Source organism: Scaptodrosophila lebanonensis, unplaced genomic scaffold (assembly GCF_003285725.1).
Source record: "Scaptodrosophila lebanonensis strain 11010-0011.00,11010-0021.00 unplaced genomic scaffold, SlebRS2 tig00000563-arrow-arrow-pilon, whole genome shotgun sequence".
NCBI classification, from domain to species: domain Eukaryota; kingdom Metazoa; phylum Arthropoda; class Insecta; order Diptera; family Drosophilidae; genus Scaptodrosophila; species Scaptodrosophila lebanonensis.
This window is the reverse complement of record NW_022060704.1, coordinates 1-24,472: the sequence shown is the minus strand read 5'-3', so window position 1 is coordinate 24,472 and position 24,472 is coordinate 1. Positions and strand designations below refer to the sequence as shown.

General features: G+C 36.9%; 1 protein-coding gene across 1 annotated transcript; it reads right to left on the bottom strand.

Moving 5' to 3' along the window:
- Positions 1–6,889: 6,889 nt before the first annotated feature.
- Positions 6,890–7,507, bottom strand: LOC115630378. The gene is made up of 2 exons (XM_030526909.1): positions 7,139–7,507; positions 6,890–7,085 (listed from the first exon to the last, which is right to left on the bottom strand). Exons 1-2 carry the CDS (start codon positions 7,415–7,417, stop codon positions 6,921–6,923), a joined length of 444 nt encoding a protein of 147 aa, XP_030382769.1. The 5' UTR covers positions 7,418–7,507; the 3' UTR covers positions 6,890–6,920.
- Positions 7,508–24,472: the final 16,965 nt, after the last annotated feature.

The following is a 24,472-nucleotide window of genomic DNA, read 5'->3' as shown; positions in this document are numbered from 1 at the left end:
AAGGCCAAATGCGCTAAACAAAGAAAAAATTACTTTTGAAAATGTTATATAATTTTCAATTAATTAATATTTCTTGCTCTGTCAGTGCAAGACGAATGTACATGCATACCTATGTAGATACATATGTACATACATAGATGTGCACATGTATATGGACATTCACACATTAGTGTCTCACATTTTGCTTTGGCTATTTCAATCGTTTGCACGCAACTACACGAACAGCTGCTTGCATGTGTGTGTGTGTGTATGTATACTTAGTTTTCCCCAACTGTTTGATATTTTGTATTGTTTGTTCTGCCTGCATTTGTAAAATGCATATTTTGAAAATCCTTGAATGCAAAGTTGTAGATTTAGTTACGTAAATTACATTACCCAAATTTTAAATCGATCGGACTAAATTTATAACACAAACTTTTCATTTGAAATAGTGAATAAATATTAGAACCCCAATAATTCAAGTTCCAACACAAATTTCGAAAATCCGAGTATGCAGTTTTGTTTGTATTCTTTTATAGATTATCAAAATCAAATTTAAAGTTGATCGGTGCAGAAATGCAGAATTTTCAAACAAACTTTGGAGCTCGTTTTCCCCCCTTTGGAGCTCGAATTTTCCAAAATCCCTTCTTAGTGGGCACCTACACCATGAAAGGATACTTGAGTCCAAATTTCATCTTTTACCGTTTGGGCTGTGCGTTAATCACCAATTAGTCAGGACAAACTGTTTTATATATAGAGATACCGCAACGTTTTAAGATAGACTATGTGCAAAAAGGGGAATAATTATAAGGGTATATCCTAATTTTAAATTCACATTTGAGTCTTTTCGTGCCATATTGAGTCAATACGGTCACGCACAAACTCGGAATATGAAACACGGCACTCGTGTCAATGCCGTGCAGCGATGAGCCATGATCAAAAAGCACTGACAATTCTCATCTCAATTTGCTAGAATAAACTTTCGATAGCAGAATAATAAGCAGAATATTTAAATAATAAAATCTAATTATTTATTGATATCAATAAGAACAAATCATATACATACATACATCTGCCCGCAATGCGAAGCAGAATATGCGTAGCTCCGTTATTCGGTTTCTGCTTTACTATCGCTTACGCAGTCGTTGCCTAGCGACGGTAACTGTAAACTTTTGGCGTTTTGCCTTTGCAATTAACATTAAATGGTCAAAACGAAAGAAGAAAAGCGAGACAATGACTTGCAGTTGTTGTTGTTTTTAGAGCATTATTTTTTTTACCATCAAATAACTGTGTTCGATTGCCCAATGTATACATTAATACGAATGTACATACATGCTATATTCATACACAGGCATACATACATACATACATATGTATGTTTCTCTTTACTTTTTCAACCGTACGTAGAGAACCGCACACATAGACACGAACTGTTGCTTGTTGTGTGTGTGAGTGTGTGTATGTGATGTCACCAACTATTTGATATTTGTTGTTGCTGCATAAAGTTATTAATGAAAACACTAAGGCCAAATGCGCTAAACAAAGAAAAAATTACTTTTGAAAATGTTATATAATTTTCAATTAATTAATATTTCTTGCTCTGTCAGTGCAAGACGAATGTACATGCATACCTATGTAGATACATATGTACATACATAGATGTGCACATGTATATGGACATTCACACATTAGTGTCTCACATTTTGCTTTGGCTATTTCAATCGTTTGCACGCAACTACACGAACAGCTGCTTGCATGTGTGTGTGTGTGTGTATGTATACTTAGTTTTCCCCAACTGTTTGATATTTTGTATTGTTTGTTCTGCCTGCATTTGTAAAATGCATATTTTGAAAATCCTTGAATGCAAAGTTGTAGATTTAGTTACGTAAATTACATTACCCAAATTTTAAATCGATCGGACTAAATTTATAACACAAACTTTTCATTTGAAATAGTGAATAAATATTAGAACCCCAACAATTCATTCACATATTTCGAAAATCCGAGTATGCAGTTTTGTTTGTATTCTTTAATTGATTTTAGAAACTAAGTTTTAGGTCGATCGGCTGAAAAATGCGGATTTTTCAAATAAACTTTGGAGCTACTTTTCCCCCCTTTGGAGCTAGAATTTTCCAAAATCCCTTCTTAATGCTCTTACCGTTTGGGCTGTGGGCTGTTGACGCGGTTTCCTTTTGTGCCCCAAGAAAACCCCAATAATTCAAGCTCCAACAAAAAATTTAAAAAACCGAGTATGGTGTTTTCTTTGTATTCTTTTATTGCTTTCAGAAACCAAGTTTTATGTCGATCGGCTATAAAATACGGATTTTTCAAACAAACTTTGGAGATCGTTTTCCCCCCTTTGGAGTTCGAATTTTCCAAAATCCCTTCTTAGTGCGCATCTACAACATGATAGGATACTTGAGCCCAAATTTCAGCATCCTAGCTTCTACCGTGTGGACTGTAGCCTGTTGACGCGGTTTGCTTTTGTGCCTCAACATTTTTTTACAGGAAAACTCCCATATTTTAGGCTCCAAAAAAATATCAAAAAACCAAGTACACAGTTTTTCTTGTCATTGTTCTGAGAGTATACAAACTAAGTTTGAAGTTAATCAGATGAAAACTGTAGATTTTTCATACAAACGTTGAAGCCTGTTTTCCCCCTTTGGAGCTCGAGTTTTCCAAAATCCCTTCTTAGTGGGCACCTAGACTATGAAAGGATACTTGAGTCCAGATTTCAGTTTGAGTCAATACGGTCACGCACAAACTCGGAATATGAAACACGACACTCGTGTCAATGCCGTGCAGCGATGAGCCATGATCAAAAAGCACTGACAATTCTCATCTCAATTTGCTAGAATAAAACTTTTGATAGCAGAATAATAAGCAGAATATTTAAATAATAAAATCTAATTATTTATTGAGATCAATAAGAACAAATCATATACATACATACATCTGCCCGCAATGCGAAGCAGAATATGCGTAGCTCCGTTATTCGGTTTCTGCTTTACTATCGCTTACGCAGTCGTTGCCTAGCGACGGTAACTGTAAACTTTTGGCGTTTTGCCTTTGCAATTAACATTAAATGGTCAAAACGAAAGAAGAAAAGCGAGACAATGACTTGCAGTTGTTGTTGTTTTTAGAGCATTATTTTTTTTACCATCAAATAACTGTGTTCGATTGCCCAATGTATACATTAATACGAATGTACATACATACTATATTCATACACAGGCATACATACATACATACATATGTATGTTTCTCTTTACTTTTTCAACCGTACGTAGAGAACCGCACACATAGACACGAACTGTTGCTTGTTGTGTGTGTGAGTGTGTGTATGTGATGTCACCAACTATTTGATATTTGTTGTTGCTGCATAAAGTTATTAATGAAAACACTAAGGCCAAATGCGCTAAACAAAGAAAAAATTACTTTTGAAAATGTTATATAATTTTCAATTAATTAATATTTCTTGCTCTGTCAGTGCAAGACGAATGTACATGCATACATATGTAGATACATATGTACATACATAGATGTGCACATGTATATGGACATTCACACATTAGTGTCTCACATTTTGCTTTGGCTATTTCAATCGTTTGCACGCAACTACACGAACAGCTGCTTGCATGTGTGTGTGTGTGTGTGTATGTATACTTAGTTTTCCCCAACTGTTTGATATTTTGTATTGTTTGTTCTGCCTGCTTTTGTAAAATGTATATTTTCAAAATCCTTGAATGCAAAGTTGTAGATTTAGTTACGTAAATTACATTACCCAAATTTTAAATCGATCGGACTAAATTTATAACACAAACTTTTCATTTGAAATAGTGAATAAATATTAGAACCCCAATAATTCAAGCTCCAACACAAATTTCGAAAATCCGAGTATGCAGTTTTGTTTGTATTCTTTATAGATTATCAAAATCAAATTTAAAGTTGATCGGTGCAGAAATGCAGAATTTTCAAACAAACTTTGGAGCTCGTTTTCCCCCCTTTGGAGCTCGAATTTTCCAAAATCCCTTCTTAGTGGGCACCTACACCATGAAAGGATACTTGAGTCCAAATTTCATCTTTTTACCGTTTGGGCTGTGCGTTAATCACCAATTAGTCAGGACAAACTGTTTTATATATAGAGATACCGCAACGTTTTAAGATAGACTATGTGCAAAAAAGGGGAATAATTATAAGGGTATATCCTAATTTTAAATTCACATTTGAGTCTTTTCGTGCCATATTGAGTCAATACGGTCACGCACAAACTCGGAATATGAAACACGGCACTCGTGTCAATGCCGTGCAGCGATGAGCCATGATCAAAAGCACTGACAATTCTCATCTCAATTTGCTAGAATAAAACTTTCGATAGCAGAATAATAAGCAGAATATTTAAATAATAAAATCTAATTATTTATTGATATCAATAAGAACAAATCATATACATACATACATCTGCCCGCAATGCGAAGCAGAATATGCGTAGCTCCGTTATTCGGTTTCTGCTTTACTATCGCTTACGCAGTCGTTGCCTAGCGACGGTAACTGTAAACTTTTGGCGTTTTGCCTTTGCAATTAACATTAAATGGTCAAAACGAAAGAAGAAAAGCGAGACAATGACTTGCAGTTGTTGTTGTTTTTAGAGCATTATTTTTTTACCATCAAATAACTGTGTTCGATTGCCCAATGTATACATTAATACGAATGTACATACATGCTATATTCATACACAGGCATACATACATACATACATATGTATGTTTCTCTTTACTTTTTCAACCGTACGTAGAGAACCGCACACATAGACACGAACTGTTGCTTGTTGTGTGTGTGAGTGTGTGTATGTGATGTCACCAACTATTTGATATTTGTTGTTGCTGCATAAAGTTATTAATGAAAACACTAAGGCCAAATGCGCTAAACAAAGAAAAAATTACTTTTGAAAATGTTATATAATTTTCAATTAATTAATATTTCTTGCTCTGTCAGTGCAAGACGAATGTACATGCATACATATGTAGATACATATGTACATACATAGATGTGCACATGTATATGGACATTCACACATTAGTGTCTCACATTTTGCTTTGGCTATTTCAATCGTTTGCACGCAACTACACGAACAGCTGCTTGCATGTGTGTGTGTGTGTGTGTATGTATACTTAGTTTTCCCCAACTGTTTGATATTTTGTATTGTTTGTTCTGCCTGCTTTTGTAAAATGTATATTTTCAAAATCCTTGAATGCAAAGTTGTAGATTTAGTTACGTAAATTACATTACCCAAATTTTAAATCGATCGGACTAAATTTATAACACAAACTTTCATTTGAAATAGTGAATAAATATTAGAACCCCAATAATTCAAGCTCCAACACAAATTTCGAAAATCCGAGTATGCAGTTTTGTTTGTATTCTTTTATAGATTATCAAAATCAAATTTAAAGTTGATCGGTGCAGAAATGCAGAATTTTCAAACAAACTTTGGAGCTCGTTTTTCCCCCCTTTGGAGCTCGAATTTTCCAAAATCCCTTCTTAGTGGGCACCTACACCATGAAAGGATACTTGAGTCCAAATTTCATCTTTTACCGTTTGGGCTGTGCGTTAATCACCAATTAGTCAGGACAAACTGTTTTATATATAGAGATACCGCAACGTTTTAAGATAGACTATGTGCAAAAAAGGGGAATAATTATAAGGGTATATCCTAATTTTAAATTCACATTTGAGTCTTTTCGTGCCATATTGAGTCAATACGGTCACGCACAAACTCGGAATATGAAACACGGCACTCGTGTCAATGCCGTGCAGCGATGAGCCATGATCAAAAAGCACTGACAATTCTCATCTCAATTTGCTAGAATAAAACTTTCGATAGCAGAATAATAAGCAGAATATTTAAATAATAAAATCTAATTATTTATTGAGATCAATAAGAACAAATCATATACATACATACATCTGCCCGCAATGCGAAGCAGAATATGCGTAGCTCCGTTATTCGGTTTCTGCTTTACTATCGCTTACGCAGTCGTTGCCTAGCGACGGTAACTGTAAACTTTTGGCGTTTTGCCTTTGCAATTAACATTAAATGGTCAAAACGAAAGAAGAAAAGCGAGACAATGACTTGCAGTTGTTGTTGTTTTTAGAGCATTATTTTTTTTACCATCAAATAACTGTGTTCGATTGCCCAATGTATACATTAATACGAATGTACATACATACTATATTCATACACAGGCATACATACATACATACATATGTATGTTTCTCTTTACTTTTTCAACCGTACGTAGAGAACCGCACACATAGACACGAACTGTTGCTTGTTGTGTGTGTGAGTGTGTGTATGTGATGTCACCAACTATTTGATATTTGTTGTTGCTGCATAAAGTTATTAATGAAAACACTAAGGCCAAATGCGCTTCTTCTTGACTGGTCTTCAAACCCGTTATCGGGCTATGACCTGACGTAACACAGCTCTCCACGCGCCTCTGCTTCGCGCGCGTCGCTTCCAGTTGGTCACTCCGCAGGTAGTAAGTGCGTTCTCTACCTGGTCCTTCCAACGTAGGCAAGGCCTCCCCCGTCGTCGTCTCCCCCCAACATCCGCATCGAGAACTTTTTTCGCTGGGGCGTCTTCTTCCATACGCACGACATGACCTAGCCAGCTTAGCCGCTGGATGTTTATTCGCTTGACTATGTCAATGACATCGTAGAGCTCGTACAGTTCGCTGTTCCATCGTATGCGGTAGTCGTCGCCAACGCGTATGGGACCGAAGATCTTCCGAAGCATCTTTCTCTCAAACACTGCAAGAGCTGCTGCATCAGTCTGCGATATCACCCATGCTTCTGCACCATAAAGCAGCACGGGGAGGATGAGCGTCTTGTAGAGCGTTAGCTTGGTTTTTCGGGAAAGGTCTCTGCTACTCAATTGCCTACTGAGGCTGAAGTAGCATCGATTGGCTAGAGTTAATCTCCATTTGATTTCTAGGCTGACATCGTTGGTTGCTGTGACGGTGGTGCCAAGATACATAAAATCTTTCACCATTTCGAAAGTATAGTTTTCCACCGCGATCTGGGAGTCTGGTTGCCGCGTGTCCCTGCTAGAGGAAAACATATACTTAGTTTTGCTCTCATTTATCACCAAACCCACTTTTGCAGCTTCCTTCTCAATAGCCGCAAATGCTCCGGTGACGCCTCTCCTGGTACGGCTGATAATGTCTATATCATCAGCGTACGCAAGAAGCTGAACGCTTTTAAAAAAGATCGTTCCGCCTCGGTGTACACCAGCTTTGCGCACCACACTCTCCAGCAGGAAGTTGAAGAGATAGCACGAGAGGGCATCGCCTTGCCTGAAACCTCGAACGGTATCAAAGGGTTCGGAGAGGTCCTTTCCTACCTTGACGGAGCTACGAGTGTTGCTCAACGTCATTCTGCAAAGTCGCACTAGCTTTGCAGGGATACCGAACTCAGACAGTGCGGCATATACACGTTCCCTCCTCGGGCTATCGAATGCTGCTTTATAATCGACGAAAAGATGGTGGGTATCGATTTGAAACTCATGGGTTTTCTCCAGGATTTGGCGTAGCGTGAATATCTGGTCAGTGGTGGATTTACCAGGCATAAAGCCGCACTGATAAGGCCCAATCAGTGCTATCGCAAATGGCTTTAGCTTATCACACACTACGCTTGATATGACCTTATATGCGACGGAAAGAAGGCTGATTCCACGATAGTTGGTGCAGACCGTGGGATCACCTTTTTTTAGGACGGGACATAGGACACCGAGATTCCAATCATCAGGCATGCTTTCAGTTAGCCATATTTTGCAGATGAGCTGGTGCATGCACCCTACCAACTCATCGCCGCCTGCCTTAAACAGCTCCGCAGGCAGCCCATCTGCTCCCGCAGATTTGTTGTTTTTGAGCCGCTGGATGGCTGTTTCGACTTCGTCATGGCTAGGTGACGGTACTTCAATACCATCGTCGGCGATCGGTTCTGTGGGGTCATCTCCGCTGGCGGAATTGTTAACATCTTCGCCTGATAGAAGATTGGAGAAATGTTCCCTCCACAGTCTCAGTGCCGCTTGCCCGTCCACCACCAGATTTCCTTCCGAGTTCTTACAGGCTGACGCTGCGGGCTTAAAACCTTGTGTTAGACGCTTCACCTTCTGGAAAAATTTCCTAGCGTCGTTCCTGTCTCTACAAAGCTCCATCTCCTCTCGCTCTCGCTTTTCTTGCTCTCTCTTCTTGCGTCTAAAAAGCCGCCTCTCCTCCCTCTTCTTCTCCCGATATACATCATGCACAGCGCGCGTTGTCGCCGTCTGCAGGGTTCTTTTGTACGCGGCATTCTTCGCTGCAGTGGCTTCGCGGCACTCCTCGTCGTACCATTGGTTTCTCGGTAGCGGCTGTTGGAAACCAATGACATCTTCTGCGGCTGTGTGCAGTGAGCGGGAAATATGTGCCCAAAGTCCGCTACCAGTATCGGTTTCCGAGAACGGTTGAGAAAGCAGCTCAGAGAGTTGAGCGGAGTAAGCTTCGGCAGTCTGTTGTGCTAGCAGCTTTCCGACGTCTAGTTTTCGCTGCGTGTTGGGGCGTACATTTTTCGCCATGCATAATCGCATGCGGACCTTGGCTGCAACAAGTTGGTGGTCCGAATCAATATTCACACCACGGAACGTACGCACGTCCAGCACACTGGATGCATGCCTTCCATCTATCACAACATGGTCTATTTGATTTTTGTCATTCGATCGGGTGACTGCCAGGTAGCTTTGTGGATATCAAGGTGTTCAAATCTGGTGCTACTCACCACCATGTTTCGTGCTGCGGCGAAGTCAATTAGCCTCAGTCCATTGTTGGATGTTGTCTCGTGGAGGCTGAATTGTCCGACTGTCGGGGCAAAGACGCGCTCTCTTCCAACCTTGGCATTAAAATCGCCAAGAACAATTTTAATGTCATGAGAGGGGCAGCGGTCATAGACTGTCTCCAGTCTCGCATAGAACTCGTCCTTGGTAATCTCGTCTTTGTCCTCCGTCGGAGCGTGGACGCAAATCAGGCTTATGTTGAAAAATCTCGCCTTGACACGGATGGTTGCCAGCCGTTCGTTCACAGGTGTGAACCTAGAGACACAGTTACGCAATCTCTTGCTGACCGCAAAACCGCATCCAAATTCGCGTCTTTCTGCATGGCAGCTGTAGTAGATGTCAAAGGCTGCTCTTTGGGAGCAACCCTGACCTGTCCATCGCATTTCCTGGATGGCGGTGATGTCAGCTCTTACTTTATTGAGAGCATCCGCCAATTGGATAGTAGCACCTCCTCTGTTAAGGGTCCGGACATTCCAGGTGCATATCCTTAAATCGTGGTCCTTTAAACGTTTGCTAGGGTCGTCAACTTTTGGGTGTTCCTTATCCGAGGCTGTTGTTATGTCCTTCACTGGGAGTAAAAAAATTTTCATGTGGTGGGTCCCAAGCCCTACGCACAAAAGCGCTGCACACATTTGCTCACTTACCAACTCCGGATGGAGCCGGAAAGCTACCCAGAGAGCACCGCGGGGAGGTCGTGTGTCAACTTGATGATGGCAGAGACAAAGATCACTCTGGCCATTTCCACGTTAATGGCAGTCAGAAGCTTTACATTGTTCTACCAAAATCCGAGCCCTCCAAAAGGCCAAATGCGCTAAACAAAGAAAAAATTACTTTTGAAAATGTTATATAATTTTCAATTAATTAATATTTCTTGCTCTGTCAGTGCAAGACGAATGTACATGCATACATATGTAGATACATATGTACATACATAGATGTGCACATGTATATGGACATTCACACATTAGTGTCTCACATTTTGCTTTGGCTATTTCAATCGTTTGCACGCAACTACACGAACAGCTGCTTGCATGTGTGTGTGTGTGTGTGTATGTATACTTAGTTTTCCCCAACTGTTTGATATTTTGTATTGTTTGTTCTGCCTGCTTTTGTAAAATGTATATTTTCAAAATCCTTGAATGCAAAGTTGTAGATTTAGTTACGTAAATTACATTACCCAAATTTTAAATCGATCGGACTAAATTTATAACACAAACTTTTCATTTGAAATAGTGAATAAATATTAGAACCCCAATAATTCAAGCTCCAACACAAATTTCGAAAATCCGAGTATGCAGTTTTGTTTGTATTCTTTTATAGATTATCAAAATCAAATTTAAAGTTGATCGGTGCAGAAATGCAGAATTTTCAAACAAACTTTGGAGCTCGTTTTCCCCCCTTTGGAGCTCGAATTTTCCAAAATCCCTTCTTAGTGGGCACCTACACCATGAAAGGATACTTGAGTCCAAATTTCATCTTTTACCGTTTGGGCTGTGCGTTAATCACCAATTAGTCAGGACAAACTGTTTTATATATAGAGATACCGCAACGTTTTAAGATAGACTATGTGCAAAAAAGGGGAATAATTATAAGGGTATATCCTAATTTTAAATTCACATTTGAGTCTTTTCGTGCCATATTGAGTCAATACGGTCACGCACAAACTCGGAATATGAAACACGGCACTCGTGTCAATGCCGTGCAGCGATGAGCCATGATCAAAAAGCACTGACAATTCTCATCTCAATTTGCTAGAATAAAACTTTCGATAGCAGAATAATAAGCAGAATATTTAAATAATAAAATCTAATTATTTATTGATATCAATAAGAACAAATCATATACATACATACATCTGCCCGCAATGCGAAGCAGAATATGCGTAGCTCCGTTATTCGGTTTCTGCTTTACTATCGCTTACGCAGTCGTTGCCTAGCGACGGTAACTGTAAACTTTTGGCGTTTTGCCTTTGCAATTAACATTAAATGGTCAAAACGAAAGAAGAAAAGCGAGACAATGACTTGCAGTTGTTGTTGTTTTTAGAGCATTATTTTTTTACCATCAAATAACTGTGTTCGATTGCCCAATGTATACATTAATACGAATGTACATACATGCTATATTCATACACAGGCATACATACATACATACATATGTATGTTTCTCTTTACTTTTTCAACCGTACGTAGAGAACCGCACACATAGACACGAACTGTTGCTTGTTGTGTGTGTGAGTGTGTGTATGTGATGTCACCAACTATTTGATATTTGTTGTTGCTGCATAAAGTTATTAATGAAAACACTAAGGCCAAATGCGCTAAACAAAGAAAAAATTACTTTTGAAAATGTTATATAATTTTCAATTAATTAATATTTCTTGCTCTGTCAGTGCAAGACGAATGTACATGCATACCTATGTAGATACATATGTACATACATAGATGTGCACATGTATATGGACATTCACACATTAGTGTCTCACATTTTGCTTTGGCTATTTCAATCGTTTGCACGCAACTACACGAACAGCTGCTTGCATGTGTGTGTGTGTGTGTATGTATACTTAGTTTTCCCCAACTGTTTGATATTTTGTATTGTTTGTTCTGCCTGCATTTGTAAAATGCATATTTTGAAAATCCTTGAATGCAAAGTTGTAGATTTAGTTACGTAAATTACATTACCCAAATTTTAAATCGATCGGACTAAATTTATACACAAACTTTTCATTTGAAATAGTGAATAAATATTAGAACCCCAACAATTCATTCACATATTTCGAAAATCCGAGTATGCAGTTTTGTTTGTATTCTTTAATTGATTTTAGAAACTAAGTTTTAGGTCGATCGGCTGAAAAATGCGGATTTTTCAAATAAACTTTGGAGCTACTTTTCCCCCCTTTGGAGCTAGAATTTTCCAAAATCCCTTCTTAATGCTCTTACCGTTTGGGCTGTGGGCTGTTGACGCGGTTTCCTTTTGTGCCCCAAGAAAACCCCAATAATTCAAGCTCCAACAAAAAATTTAAAAAACCGAGTATGGTGTTTTCTTTGTATTCTTTTATTGCTTTCAGAAACCAAGTTTTATGTCGATCGGCTATAAAATACGGATTTTTCAAACAAACTTTGGAGATCGTTTTCCCCCCCTTTGGAGTTCGAATTTTCCAAAATCCCTTCTTAGTGCGCATCTACAACATGATAGGATACTTGAGCCCAAATTTCAGCATCCTAGCTTCTACCGTGTGGACTGTAGCCTGTTGACGCGGTTTGCTTTTGTGCCTCAACATTTTTTTACAGGAAAACTCCCATATTTTAGGCTCCAAAAAATATCAAAAAACCAAGTACACAGTTTTTCTTGTCATTGTTCTGAGAGTATACAAACTAAGTTTGAAGTTAATCAGATGAAAACTGTAGATTTTTCATACAAACGTTGAAGCCTGTTTTCCCCCTTTGGAGCTCGAGTTTTCCAAAATCCCTTCTTAGTGGGCACCTAGACTATGAAAGGATACTTGAGTCCAGATTTCAGTTTGAGTCAATACGGTCACGCACAAACTCGGAATATGAAACACGACACTCGTGTCAATGCCGTGCAGCGATGAGCCATGATCAAAAAGCACTGACAATTCTCATCTCAATTTGCTAGAATAAAACTTTTGATAGCAGAATAATAAGCAGAATATTTAAATAATAAAATCTAATTATTTATTGAGATCAATAAGAACAAATCATATACATACATACATCTGCCCGCAATGCGAAGCAGAATATGCGTAGCTCCGTTATTCGGTTTCTGCTTTACTATCGCTTACGCAGTCGTTGCCTAGCGACGGTAACTGTAAACTTTTGGCGTTTTGCCTTTGCAATTAACATTAAATGGTCAAAACGAAAGAAGAAAAGCGAGACAATGACTTGCAGTTGTTGTTGTTTTTAGAGCATTATTTTTTTTACCATCAAATAACTGTGTTCGATTGCCCAATGTATACATTAATACGAATGTACATACATACTATATTCATACACAGGCATACATACATACATACATATGTATGTTTCTCTTTACTTTTTCAACCGTACGTAGAGAACCGCACACATAGACACGAACTGTTGCTTGTTGTGTGTGTGAGTGTGTGTATGTGATGTCACCAACTATTTGATATTTGTTGTTGCTGCATAAAGTTATTAATGAAAACACTAAGGCCAAATGCGCTAAACAAAGAAAAAATTACTTTTGAAAATGTTATATAATTTTCAATTAATTAATATTTCTTGCTCTGTCAGTGCAAGACGAATGTACATGCATACATATGTAGATACATATGTACATACATAGATGTGCACATGTATATGGACATTCACACATTAGTGTCTCACATTTTGCTTTGGCTATTTCAATCGTTTGCACGCAACTACACGAACAGCTGCTTGCATGTGTGTGTGTGTGTGTGTATGTATACTTAGTTTTCCCCAACTGTTTGATATTTTGTATTGTTTGTTCTGCCTGCTTTTGTAAAATGTATATTTTCAAAATCCTTGAATGCAAAGTTGTAGATTTAGTTACGTAAATTACATTACCCAAATTTTAAATCGATCGGACTAAATTTATAACACAAACTTTTCATTTGAAATAGTGAATAAATATTAGAACCCCAATAATTCAAGCTCCAACACAAATTTCGAAAATCCGAGTATGCAGTTTGTTTGTATTCTTTTATAGATTATCAAAATCAAATTTAAAGTTGATCGGTGCAGAAATGCAGAATTTTCAAACAAACTTTGGAGCTCGTTTTCCCCCCTTTGGAGCTCGAATTTTCCAAAATCCCTTCTTAGTGGGCACCTACACCATGAAAGGATACTTGAGTCCAAATTTCATCTTTTACCGTTTGGGCTGTGCGTTAATCACCAATTAGTCAGGACAAACTGTTTTATATATAGAGATACCGCAACGTTTTAAGATAGACTATGTGCAAAAAAGGGGAATAATTATAAGGGTATATCCTAATTTTAAATTCACATTTGAGTCTTTTTCGTGCCATATTGAGTCAATACGGTCACGCACAAACTCGGAATATGAAACACGGCACTCGTGTCAATGCCGTGCAGCGATGAGCCATGATCAAAAAGCACTGACAATTCTCATCTCAATTTGCTAGAATAAAACTTTCGATAGCAGAATAATAAGCAGAATATTTAAATAATAAAATCTAATTATTTATTGATATCAATAAGAACAAATCATATACATACATACATCTGCCCGCAATGCGAAGCAGAATATGCGTAGCTCCGTTATTCGGTTTCTGCTTTACTATCGCTTACGCAGTCGTTGCCTAGCGACGGTAACTGTAAACTTTTGGCGTTTTGCCTTTGCAATTAACATTAAATGGTCAAAACGAAAGAAGAAAAGCGAGACAATGACTTGCAGTTGTTGTTGTTTTTAGAGCATTATTTTTTTTACCATCAAATAACTGTGTTCGATTGCCCAATGTATACATTAATACGAATGTACATACATGCTATATTCATACACAGGCATACATACATACATACATATGTATGTTTCTCTTTACTTTTTCAACCGTACGTAGAGAACCGCACACATAGACACGAACTGTTGCTTGTTGTGTGTGTGAGTGTGTGTATGTGATGTCACCAACTATTTGATATTTGTTGTTGCTGCATAAAGTTATTAATGAAAACACTAAGGCCAAATGCGCTAAACAAAGAAAAAATTACTTTTGAAAATGTTATATAATTTTCAATTAATTAATATTTCTTGCTCTGTCAGTGCAAGACGAATGTACATGCATACCTATGTAGATACATATGTACATACATAGATGTGCACATGTATATGGACATTCACACATTAGTGTCTCACATTTTGCTTTGGCTATTTCAATCGTTTGCACGCAACTACACGAACAGCTGCTTGCATGTGTGTGTGTGTGTGTATGTATACTTAGTTTTCCCCAACTGTTTGATATTTTGTATTGTTTGTTCTGCCTGCATTTGTAAAATGCATATTTTGAAAATCCTTGAATGCAAAGTTGTAGATTTAGTTACGTAAATTACATTACCCAAATTTTAAATCGATCGGACTAAATTTATAACACAAACTTTTCATTTGAAATAGTGAATAAATATTAGAACCCCAACAATTCATTCACATATTTCGAAAATCCGAGTATGCAGTTTTGTTTGTATTCTTTAATTGATTTTAGAAACTAAGTTTTAGGTCGATCGGCTGAAAAATGCGGATTTTTCAAATAAACTTTGGAGCTACTTTTCCCCCCTTTGGAGCTAGAATTTTCCAAAATCCCTTCTTAATGCTCTTACCGTTTGGGCTGTGGGCTGTTGACGCGGTTTCCTTTTGTGCCCCAAGAAAACCCCAATAATTCAAGCTCCAACAAAAAATTTAAAAAACCGAGTATGGTGTTTTCTTTGTATTCTTTTATTGCTTTCAGAAACCAAGTTTTATGTCGATCGGCTATAAAATACGGATTTTTCAAACAAACTTTGGAGATCGTTTTCCCCCCTTTGGAGTTCGAATTTTCCAAAATCCCTTCTTAGTGCGCATCTACAACATGATAGGATACTTGAGCCCAAATTTCAGCATCCTAGCTTCTACCGTGTGGACTGTAGCCTGTTGACGCGGTTTGCTTTTGTGCCTCAACATTTTTTTACAGGAAAACTCCCATATTTTAGGCTCCAAAAAAATATCAAAAAACCAAGTACACAGTTTTTCTTGTCATTGTTCTGAGAGTATACAAACTAAGTTTGAAGTTAATCAGATGAAAACTGTAGATTTTTCATACAAACGTTGAAGCCTGTTTTCCCCCTTTGGAGCTCGAGTTTTCCAAAATCCCTTCTTAGTGGGCACCTAGACTATGAAAGGATACTTGAGTCCAGATTTCAGTTTGAGTCAATACGGTCACGCACAAACTCGGAATATGAAACACGACACTCGTGTCAATGCCGTGCAGCGATGAGCCATGATCAAAAAGCACTGACAATTCTCATCTCAATTTGCTAGAATAAAACTTTTGATAGCAGAATAATAAGCAGAATATTTAAATAATAAAATCTAATTATTTATTGAGATCAATAAGAACAAATCATATACATACATACATCTGCCCGCAATGCGAAGCAGAATATGCGTAGCTCCGTTATTCGGTTTCTGCTTTACTATCGCTTACGCAGTCGTTGCCTAGCGACGGTAACTGTAAACTTTTGGCGTTTTGCCTTTGCAATTAACATTAAATGGTCAAAACGAAAGAAGAAAAGCGAGACAATGACTTGCAGTTGTTGTTGTTTTTAGAGCATTATTTTTTTTACCATCAAATAACTGTGTTCGATTGCCCAATGTATACATTAATACGAATGTACATACATACTATATTCATACACAGGCATACATACATACATACATATGTATGTTTCTCTTTACTTTTTCAACCGTACGTAGAGAACCGCACACATAGACACGAACTGTTGCTTGTTGTGTGTGTGAGTGTGTGTATGTGATGTCACCAACTATTTGATATTTGTTGTTGCTGCATAAAGTTATTAATGAAAACACTAAGGCCAAATGCGCTAAACAAAGAAAAAATTACTTTTGAAAATGTTATATAATTTTCAATTAATTAATATTTCTTGCTCTGTCAGTGCAAGACGAATGTACATGCATACATATGTAGATACATATGTACATACATAGATGTGCACATGTATATGGACATTCACACATTAGTGTCTCACATTTTGCTTTGGCTATTTCAATCGTTTGCACGCAACTACACGAACAGCTGCTTGCATGTGTGTGTGTGTGTGTGTATGTATACTTAGTTTTCCCCAACTGTTTGATATTTTGTATTGTTTGTTCTGCCTGCTTTTGTAAAATGTATATTTTCAAAATCCTTGAATGCAAAGTTGTAGATTTAGTTACGTAAATTACATTACCCAAATTTTAAATCGATCGGACTAAATTTATAACACAAACTTTTCATTTGAAATAGTGAATAAATATTAGAACCCCAATAATTCAAGCTCCAACACAAATTTCGAAAATCCGAGTATGCAGTTTTGTTTGTATTCTTTTATAGATTATCAAAATCAAATTTAAAGTTGATCGGTGCAGAAATGCAGAATTTTCAAACAAACTTTGGAGCTCGTTTTCCCCCCTTTGGAGCTCGAATTTTCCAAAATCCCTTCTTAGTGGGCACCTACACCATGAAAGGATACTTGAGTCCAAATTTCATCTTTTACCGTTTGGGCTGTGCGTTAATCACCAATTAGTCAGGACAAACTGTTTTATATATAGAGATACCGCAACGTTTTAAGATAGACTATGTGCAAAAAAGGGGAATAATTATAAGGGTATATCCTAATTTTAAATTCACATTTGAGTCTTTTCGTGCCATATTGAGTCAATACGGTCACGCACAAACTCGGAATATGAAACACGGCACTCGTGTCAATGCCGTGCAGCGATGAGCCATGATCAAAAAGCACTGACAATTCTCATCTCAATTTGCTAGAATAAAACTTTCGATAGCAGAATAATAAGCAGAATATTTAAATAATAAAATCTAATTATTTATTGATATCAATAAGAACAAATCATATACATACATACATCTGCCCGCAATGCGAAGCAGAATATGCGTAGCTCCGTTATTCGGTTTCTGCTTTACTATCGCTTACGCAGTCGTTGCCTAGCGACGGTAACTGTAAACTTTTGGCGTTTTGCCTTTGCAATTAACATTAAATGGTCAAAACGAAAGAAGAAAAGCGAGACAATGACTTGCAGTTGTTGTTGTTTTTAGAGCATTATTTTTTTTACCATCAAATAACTGTGTTCGATTGCCCAATGTATACATTAATACGAATGTACATACATGCTATATTCATACACAGGCATACATACATACATACATATGTATGTTTCTCTTTACTTTTTCAACCGTACGTAGAGAACCGCACACATAGACACGAACTGTTGCTTGTTGTGTGTGTGAGTGTGTGTATGTGATGTCACCAACTATTTGATATTTGTTGTTGCTGCATAAAGTTATTAATGAAAACACTAAGGCCAAATGCGCTAAACAAAGAAAAAATTACTTTTGAAAATGTTATATAATTTTCAATTAATTAATATTTCTTGCTCTGTCAGTGCAAGACGAATGTACATGCATACCTATGTAGATACATATGTACATACATAGATGTGCACATGTATATGGACATTCACACATTAGTGTCTCACATTTTGCTTTGGCTATTTCAATCGTTTGCACGCAACTACACGAACAGCTGCTTGCATGTGTGTGTGTGTGTGTATGTATACTTAGTTTTCCCCAACTGTTTGATATTTTGTATTGTTTGTTCTGCCTGCTTTTGTAAAATGTATATTTTCAAAATCCTTGAATGCAAAGTTGTAGATTTAGTTACGTAAATTACATTACCCAAATTTTAAATCGATTCGGACTAAATTTATAACACAAACTTTTCATTTGAAATAGTGAATAAATATTAGAACCCCAATAATTCAAGCTCCAACACAAATTTCGAAAATCCGAGTATGCAGTTTTGTTTGTATTCTTTTATAGATTATCAAAATCAAATTTAAAGTTGATCGGTGCAGAAATGCAGAATTTTCAAACAAACTTTGGAGCTCGTTTTCCCCCCTTTGGAGCTCGAATTTTCCAAAATCCCTTCTTAGTGGGCACCTACACCATGAAAGGATACTTGAGTCCAAATTTCATCTTTTACCGTTTGGGCTGTGCGTTAATCACCAATTAGTCAGGACAAACTGTTTTATATATAGAGATACCGCAACGTTTTAAGATAGACTATGTGCAAAAAAGGGGAATAATTATAAGGGTATATCCTAATTTTAAATTCACATTTGAGTCTTTTCGTGCCATATTGAGTCAATACGGTCACGCACAAACTCGGAATATGAAACACGGCACTCGTGTCAATGCCGTGCAGCGATGAGCCATGATCAAAAAGCACTGACAATTCTCATCTCAATTTGCTAGAATAAAACTTTCGATAGCAGAATAATAAGCAGAATATTTAAATAATAAAATCTAATTATTTATTGATATCAATAAGAACAAATCATATACATACATACATCTGCCCGCAATGCGAAGCAGAATATGCGTAGCTCCGTTATTCGGTTTCTGCTTTACTATCGCTTACGCAGTCGTTGCCTAGCGACGGTAACTGTAAACTTTTGGCGTTTTGCCTTTGCAATTAACATTAAATGGTCAAAACGAAAGAAGAAAAGCGAGACAATGACTTGCAGTTGTTGTTGTTTTTAGAGCATTATTTTTTTTACCATCAAATAACTGTGTTCGATTGCCCAATGTATACATTAATACGAATGTACATACATGCTATATTCATACACAGGCATACATACATACATACATATGTATGTTTCTCTTTACTTTTTCAACCGTACGTAGAGAACCGCACACATAGACACGAACTGTTGCTTGTTGTGTGTGTGAGTGTGTGTATGTGATGTCACCAACTATTTGATATTTGTTGTTGCTGCATAAAGTTATTAATGAAAACACTAAGGCCAAATGCGCTAAACAAAGAAAAAACAAGTAAAAAAGCTAAAGTCGGGTGTCCCGACTTTGAAATACTCTGTACATATGTTTACAATAATTATAGAAAATAAAAAAAATTAAGAAAATAAAAAAAAAATTTGATCGATTTTACCTCTCTCGGTATTCGAACTCACGTAAAGAGTGTATAATTGCACATTTACATAGCAATTGCGTCTGTGTGAGTGTATGTATGCCTATGCGCATCAATTCGTGTCTGTGTAAGCATTTTCGCAGTCAACCAAACAGCAACATCAACAACAGCCGCGGGCAGCGCTTGAGCAGCGCTGCAGCAGCGCTGCATCAGCAAATATATTTATGGCTATAACTTCTTGTTAAATCGGTCTATCATAATGAAATTTGGCATACGGACACATAATAACTAACTGGGGGTATTTCCAAAATTTTAGTTCGAAATTCCAAGAATTACGGGAGTTACGATTTGCGGGGTAGAGGGGGGAGGGAGGGGAATTCCAAAATATACATTTTCTGCGTATTCACATAAGGCATCTGAGACTAAAATTTGGTGTTCCTAGGTCTTATAGTCTCCGAGATATAGGCGATTATACGAATGGAAAATCGGGAAAACCCCCATAGGGGGGAAGTGGGGGGGAAAATCAAAAAAATAAAACAAACTCGTATAGAATACACACATAACGCATCTTCGTGCAAAATTTGGTGTCTCTATCTCTTATAGTCTCTGAGATCCAGGTGTTCATACGGACGGACAGACGGACAGACAGACAGACAGGGCTAGATCGACTCGTCTCGTCATGCTGATCAAGAATATATATACTTTGTGGGGTCTGCCACTCCTCCTTCTGCCTGTTACATTTTTCAGCTCCCGCAAACCTAATATACTCTTGTACATTTCATGTACAGAGTATAATTACTTTTGAAAATGTTATATAATTTTCAATTAATTAATATTTCTTGCTCTGTCAGTGCAAGACGAATGTACATGCATACCTATGTAGATACATATGTACATACATAGATGTGCACATGTATATGGACATTCACACATTAGTGTCTCACATTTTGCTTTGGCTATTTCAATCGTTTGCACGCAACTACACGAACAGCTGCTTGCATGTGTGTGTGTGTGTATGTATACTTAGTTTTCCCCAACTGTTTGATATTTTGTATTGTTTGTTCTGCCTGCATTTGTAAAATGCATATTTTGAAAATCCTTGAATGCAAAGTTGTAGATTTAGTTACGTAAATTACATTACCCAAATTTTAAATCGATCGGACTAAATTTATAACACAAACTTTTCATTTGAAATAGTGAATAAATATTAGAACCCCAACAATTCATTCACATATTTCGAAAATCCGAGTATGCAGTTTTGTTTGTATTCTTTAATTGATTTTAGAAACTAAGTTTTAGGTCGATCGGCTGAAAAATGCGGATTTTTCAAATAAACTTTGGAGCTACTTTTCCCCCCTTTGGAGCTAGAATTTTCCAAAATCCCTTCTTAATGCTCTTACCGTTTGGGCTGTGGGCTGTTGACGCGGTTTCCTTTTGTGCCCCAAGAAAACCCAATAATTCAAGCTCCAACAAAAAATTTAAAAAACCGAGTATGGTGTTTTCTTTTATTGCTTTCAGAAACCAAGTTTTATGTCGATCGGCTATAAAATACGGATTTTTCAAACAAACTTTGGAGATCGTTTTCCCCCCTTTGGAGTTCGAATTTTCCAAAATCCCTTCTTAGTGCGCATCTACAACATGATAGGATACTTGAGCCCAAATTTCAGCATCCTAGCTTCTACCGTGTGGACTGTAGCCTGTTGACGCGGTTTGCTTTTGTGCCTCAACATTTTTTTACAGGAAAACTCCCATATTTTAGGCTCCAAAAAAATATCAAAAAACCAAGTACACAGTTTTTCTTGTCATTGTTCTGAGAGTATACAAACTAAGTTTGAAGTTAATCAGATGAAAACTGTAGATTTTTCATACAAACGTTGAAGCCTGTTTTCCCCCTTTGGAGCTCGAGTTTTCCAAAATCCCTTCTTAGTGGGCACCTACACCATGAAAGGATACTTGAGTCCAAATTTCATCTTTTACCGTTTGGGCTGTGCGTTAATCACCAATTAGTCAGGACAAACTGTTTTATATATAGAGATACCGCAACGTTTTAAGATAGACTATGTGCAAAAAAGGGGAATAATTATAAGGGTATATCCTAATTTTAAATTCACATTTGAGTCTTTTCGTGCCATATTGAGTCAATACGGTCACGCACAAACTCGGAATATGAAACACGACACTCGTGTCAATGCCGTGCAGCGATGAGCCATGATCAAAAAGCACTGACAATTCTCATCTCAATTTGCTAGAATAAAACTTTTGATAGCAGAATAATAAGCAGAATATTTAAATAATAAAATCTAATTATTTATTGAGATCAATAAGAACAAATCATATACATACATACATCTGCCCGCAATGCGAAGCAGAATATGCGTAGCTCCGTTATTCGGTTTCTGCTTTACTATCGCTTACGCAGTCGTTGCCTAGCGACGGTAACTGTAAACTTTTGGCGTTTTGCCTTTGCAATTAACATTAAATGGTCAAAACGAAAGAAGAAAAGCGAGACAATGACTTGCAGTTGTTGTTGTTTTTAGAGCATTATTTTTTTTTACCATCAAATAACTGTGTTCGATTGCCCAATGTATACATTAATACGAATGTACATACATGCTATATTCATACACAGGCATACATACATACATACATATGTATGTTTCTCTTTACTTTTTCAACCGTACGTAGAGAACCGCACACATAGACACGAACTGTTGCTTGTTGTGTGTGTGAGTGTGTGTATGTGATGTCACCAACTATTTGATATTTGTTGTTGCTGCATAAAGTTATTAATGAAAACACTAAGGCCAAATGCGCTAAACAAAGAAAAAATTACTTTTGAAAATGTTATATAATTTTCAATTAATTAATATTTCTTGCTCTGTCAGTGCAAGACGAATGTACATGCATACATATGTAGATACATATGTACATACATAGATGTGCACATGTATATGGACATTCACACATTAGTGTCTCACATTTTGCTTTGGCTATTTCAATCGTTTGCACGCAACTACACGAACAGCTGCTTGCATGTGTGTGTGTGTGTGTGTATGTATACTTAGTTTTCCCCAACTGTTTGATATTTTGTATTGTTTGTTCTGCCTGCTTTTGTAAAATGTATATTTTCAAATCCTTGAATGCAAAGTTGTAGATTTAGTTACGTAAATTACATTACCCAAATTTTAAATCGATCGGACTAAATTTATAACACAAACTTTTCATTTGAAATAGTGAATAAATATTAAAACCCCAATAATTCAAGCTCCAACACAAATTTCGAAAATCCGAGTATGCAGTTTTGTTTGTATTCTTTATAGATTATCAAAATCAAATTTAAAGTTGATCGGTGCAGAAATGCAGAATTTTCAAAACAAACTTTGGAGCTCGTTTTTCCCCCCTTTGGAGCTCGAATTTTCCAAAATCCCTTCTTAGTGGGCACCTACACCATGAAAGGATACTTGAGTCCAAATTTCATCTTTTACCGTTTGGGCTGTGCGTTAATCACCAATTAGTCAGGACAAACTGTTTTATATATAGAGATACCGCAACGTTTTAAGATAGACTATGTGCAAAAAAAGGGGGAATAATTATAAGGGTATATCCTAATTTTAAATTCACATTTGAGTCTTTTCGTGCCATATTGAGTCAATACGGTCACGCACAAACTCGGAATATGAAACACGGCACTCGTGTCAATGCCGTGCAGCGATGAGCCATGATCAAAAAGCACTGACAATTCTCATCTCAATTTGCTAGAATAAAACTTCGATAGCAGAATAATAAGCAGAATATTTAAATAATAAAATCTAATTATTTATTGATATCAATAAGAACAATCATATACATACATACCTCTGCCCGCAATGCGAAGCAGAATATGCGTTAGCTCCGTATTCGGTTTCTGCTTTACTATCGCTTACGCAGTCGTTGCCTAGCGACGGTAACTGTAAACTTTGGGCGTTTTGCCTTTGCAATTAACATTAAATGGTCAAACGAAAGAAGAAAAGCGAGACAATGACTTGCAGTTGTTGTTGTTTTTAGAGCATTATTTTTTTACCATCAAATAACTGTGTTCGATTGCCCAATGTATACATTAATACGAATGTACATACATGCTATATTCATACACAGGCATACATACATACATACATATGTATGTTTCTCTTTACTTTTTCAAACCGTACGTAGAGAACCGCACACATAGACACGAACTGTTGCTTGTTGTGTGTGTGAGTGTGTGTATGTGATGTCACCAACTATTGATATTTGTTGTGCTGCATAAAGTTATTAATGAAAACACTAAGGCCAAATGCGCTAAACAAAGAAAAAATTACTTTTGAAAATGTTATATAATTTTCAATTAATTAATATTTCTTGCTCTGTCAGTGCAAGACGAATGTACATGCATACCTATGTAGATACATATGTACATACATAGATGTGCACATGTATATGACATTCACACATAGTGTCTCACATTTTGCTTGGCTTTTCAATCGTTTGCACGCAACTACACGAACAGCTGCTTGCATGGGTGTGTGTGGTGTGTAGTGATACTTAGTTTTCCCCAACTGTTTGATATTTTGTATTGTTTGTTCTGCCTGCTTTTGTAAAATGTTTTTTCAAAATCCTTGAATGCAAAGTTGTAGATTTAGTTACGTAAATACATACCCAAATTTTAAATCGATCGGACTAAATTTATAACACAAACTTTTCATTTGAAATAGTGAATAAATATTAGAACCCCATAATTCAAGCTCCAACACAAATTTCGAAAATCCGAGTATGCAGTTTTGTTTGTATTCTTTTATAGATTATCAAAATCAAATTTAAAGTTGATCGGTGCAGAAATGCAGAATTTTCAAACAAACTTTGGAGCTCGTTTTCCCCCCTTTGGAGCTCG

Excerpts from the sequence above, each read along its gene's own strand:
- LOC115630378 (XM_030526909.1), bottom strand. The coding sequence starts at position 7,417 with ATGACGTTGAGCAACACTCGTAGCTCCGTCAAGGTAGGAAAGGACCTC. Across the intron at positions 7,086-7,138 it reads TTGAGAAGGAAGCTGCAAAA|GGACACGCGGCAACCAGACT; the intron begins GTGGGTTTGGTG and ends TTCCTCTAGCAG.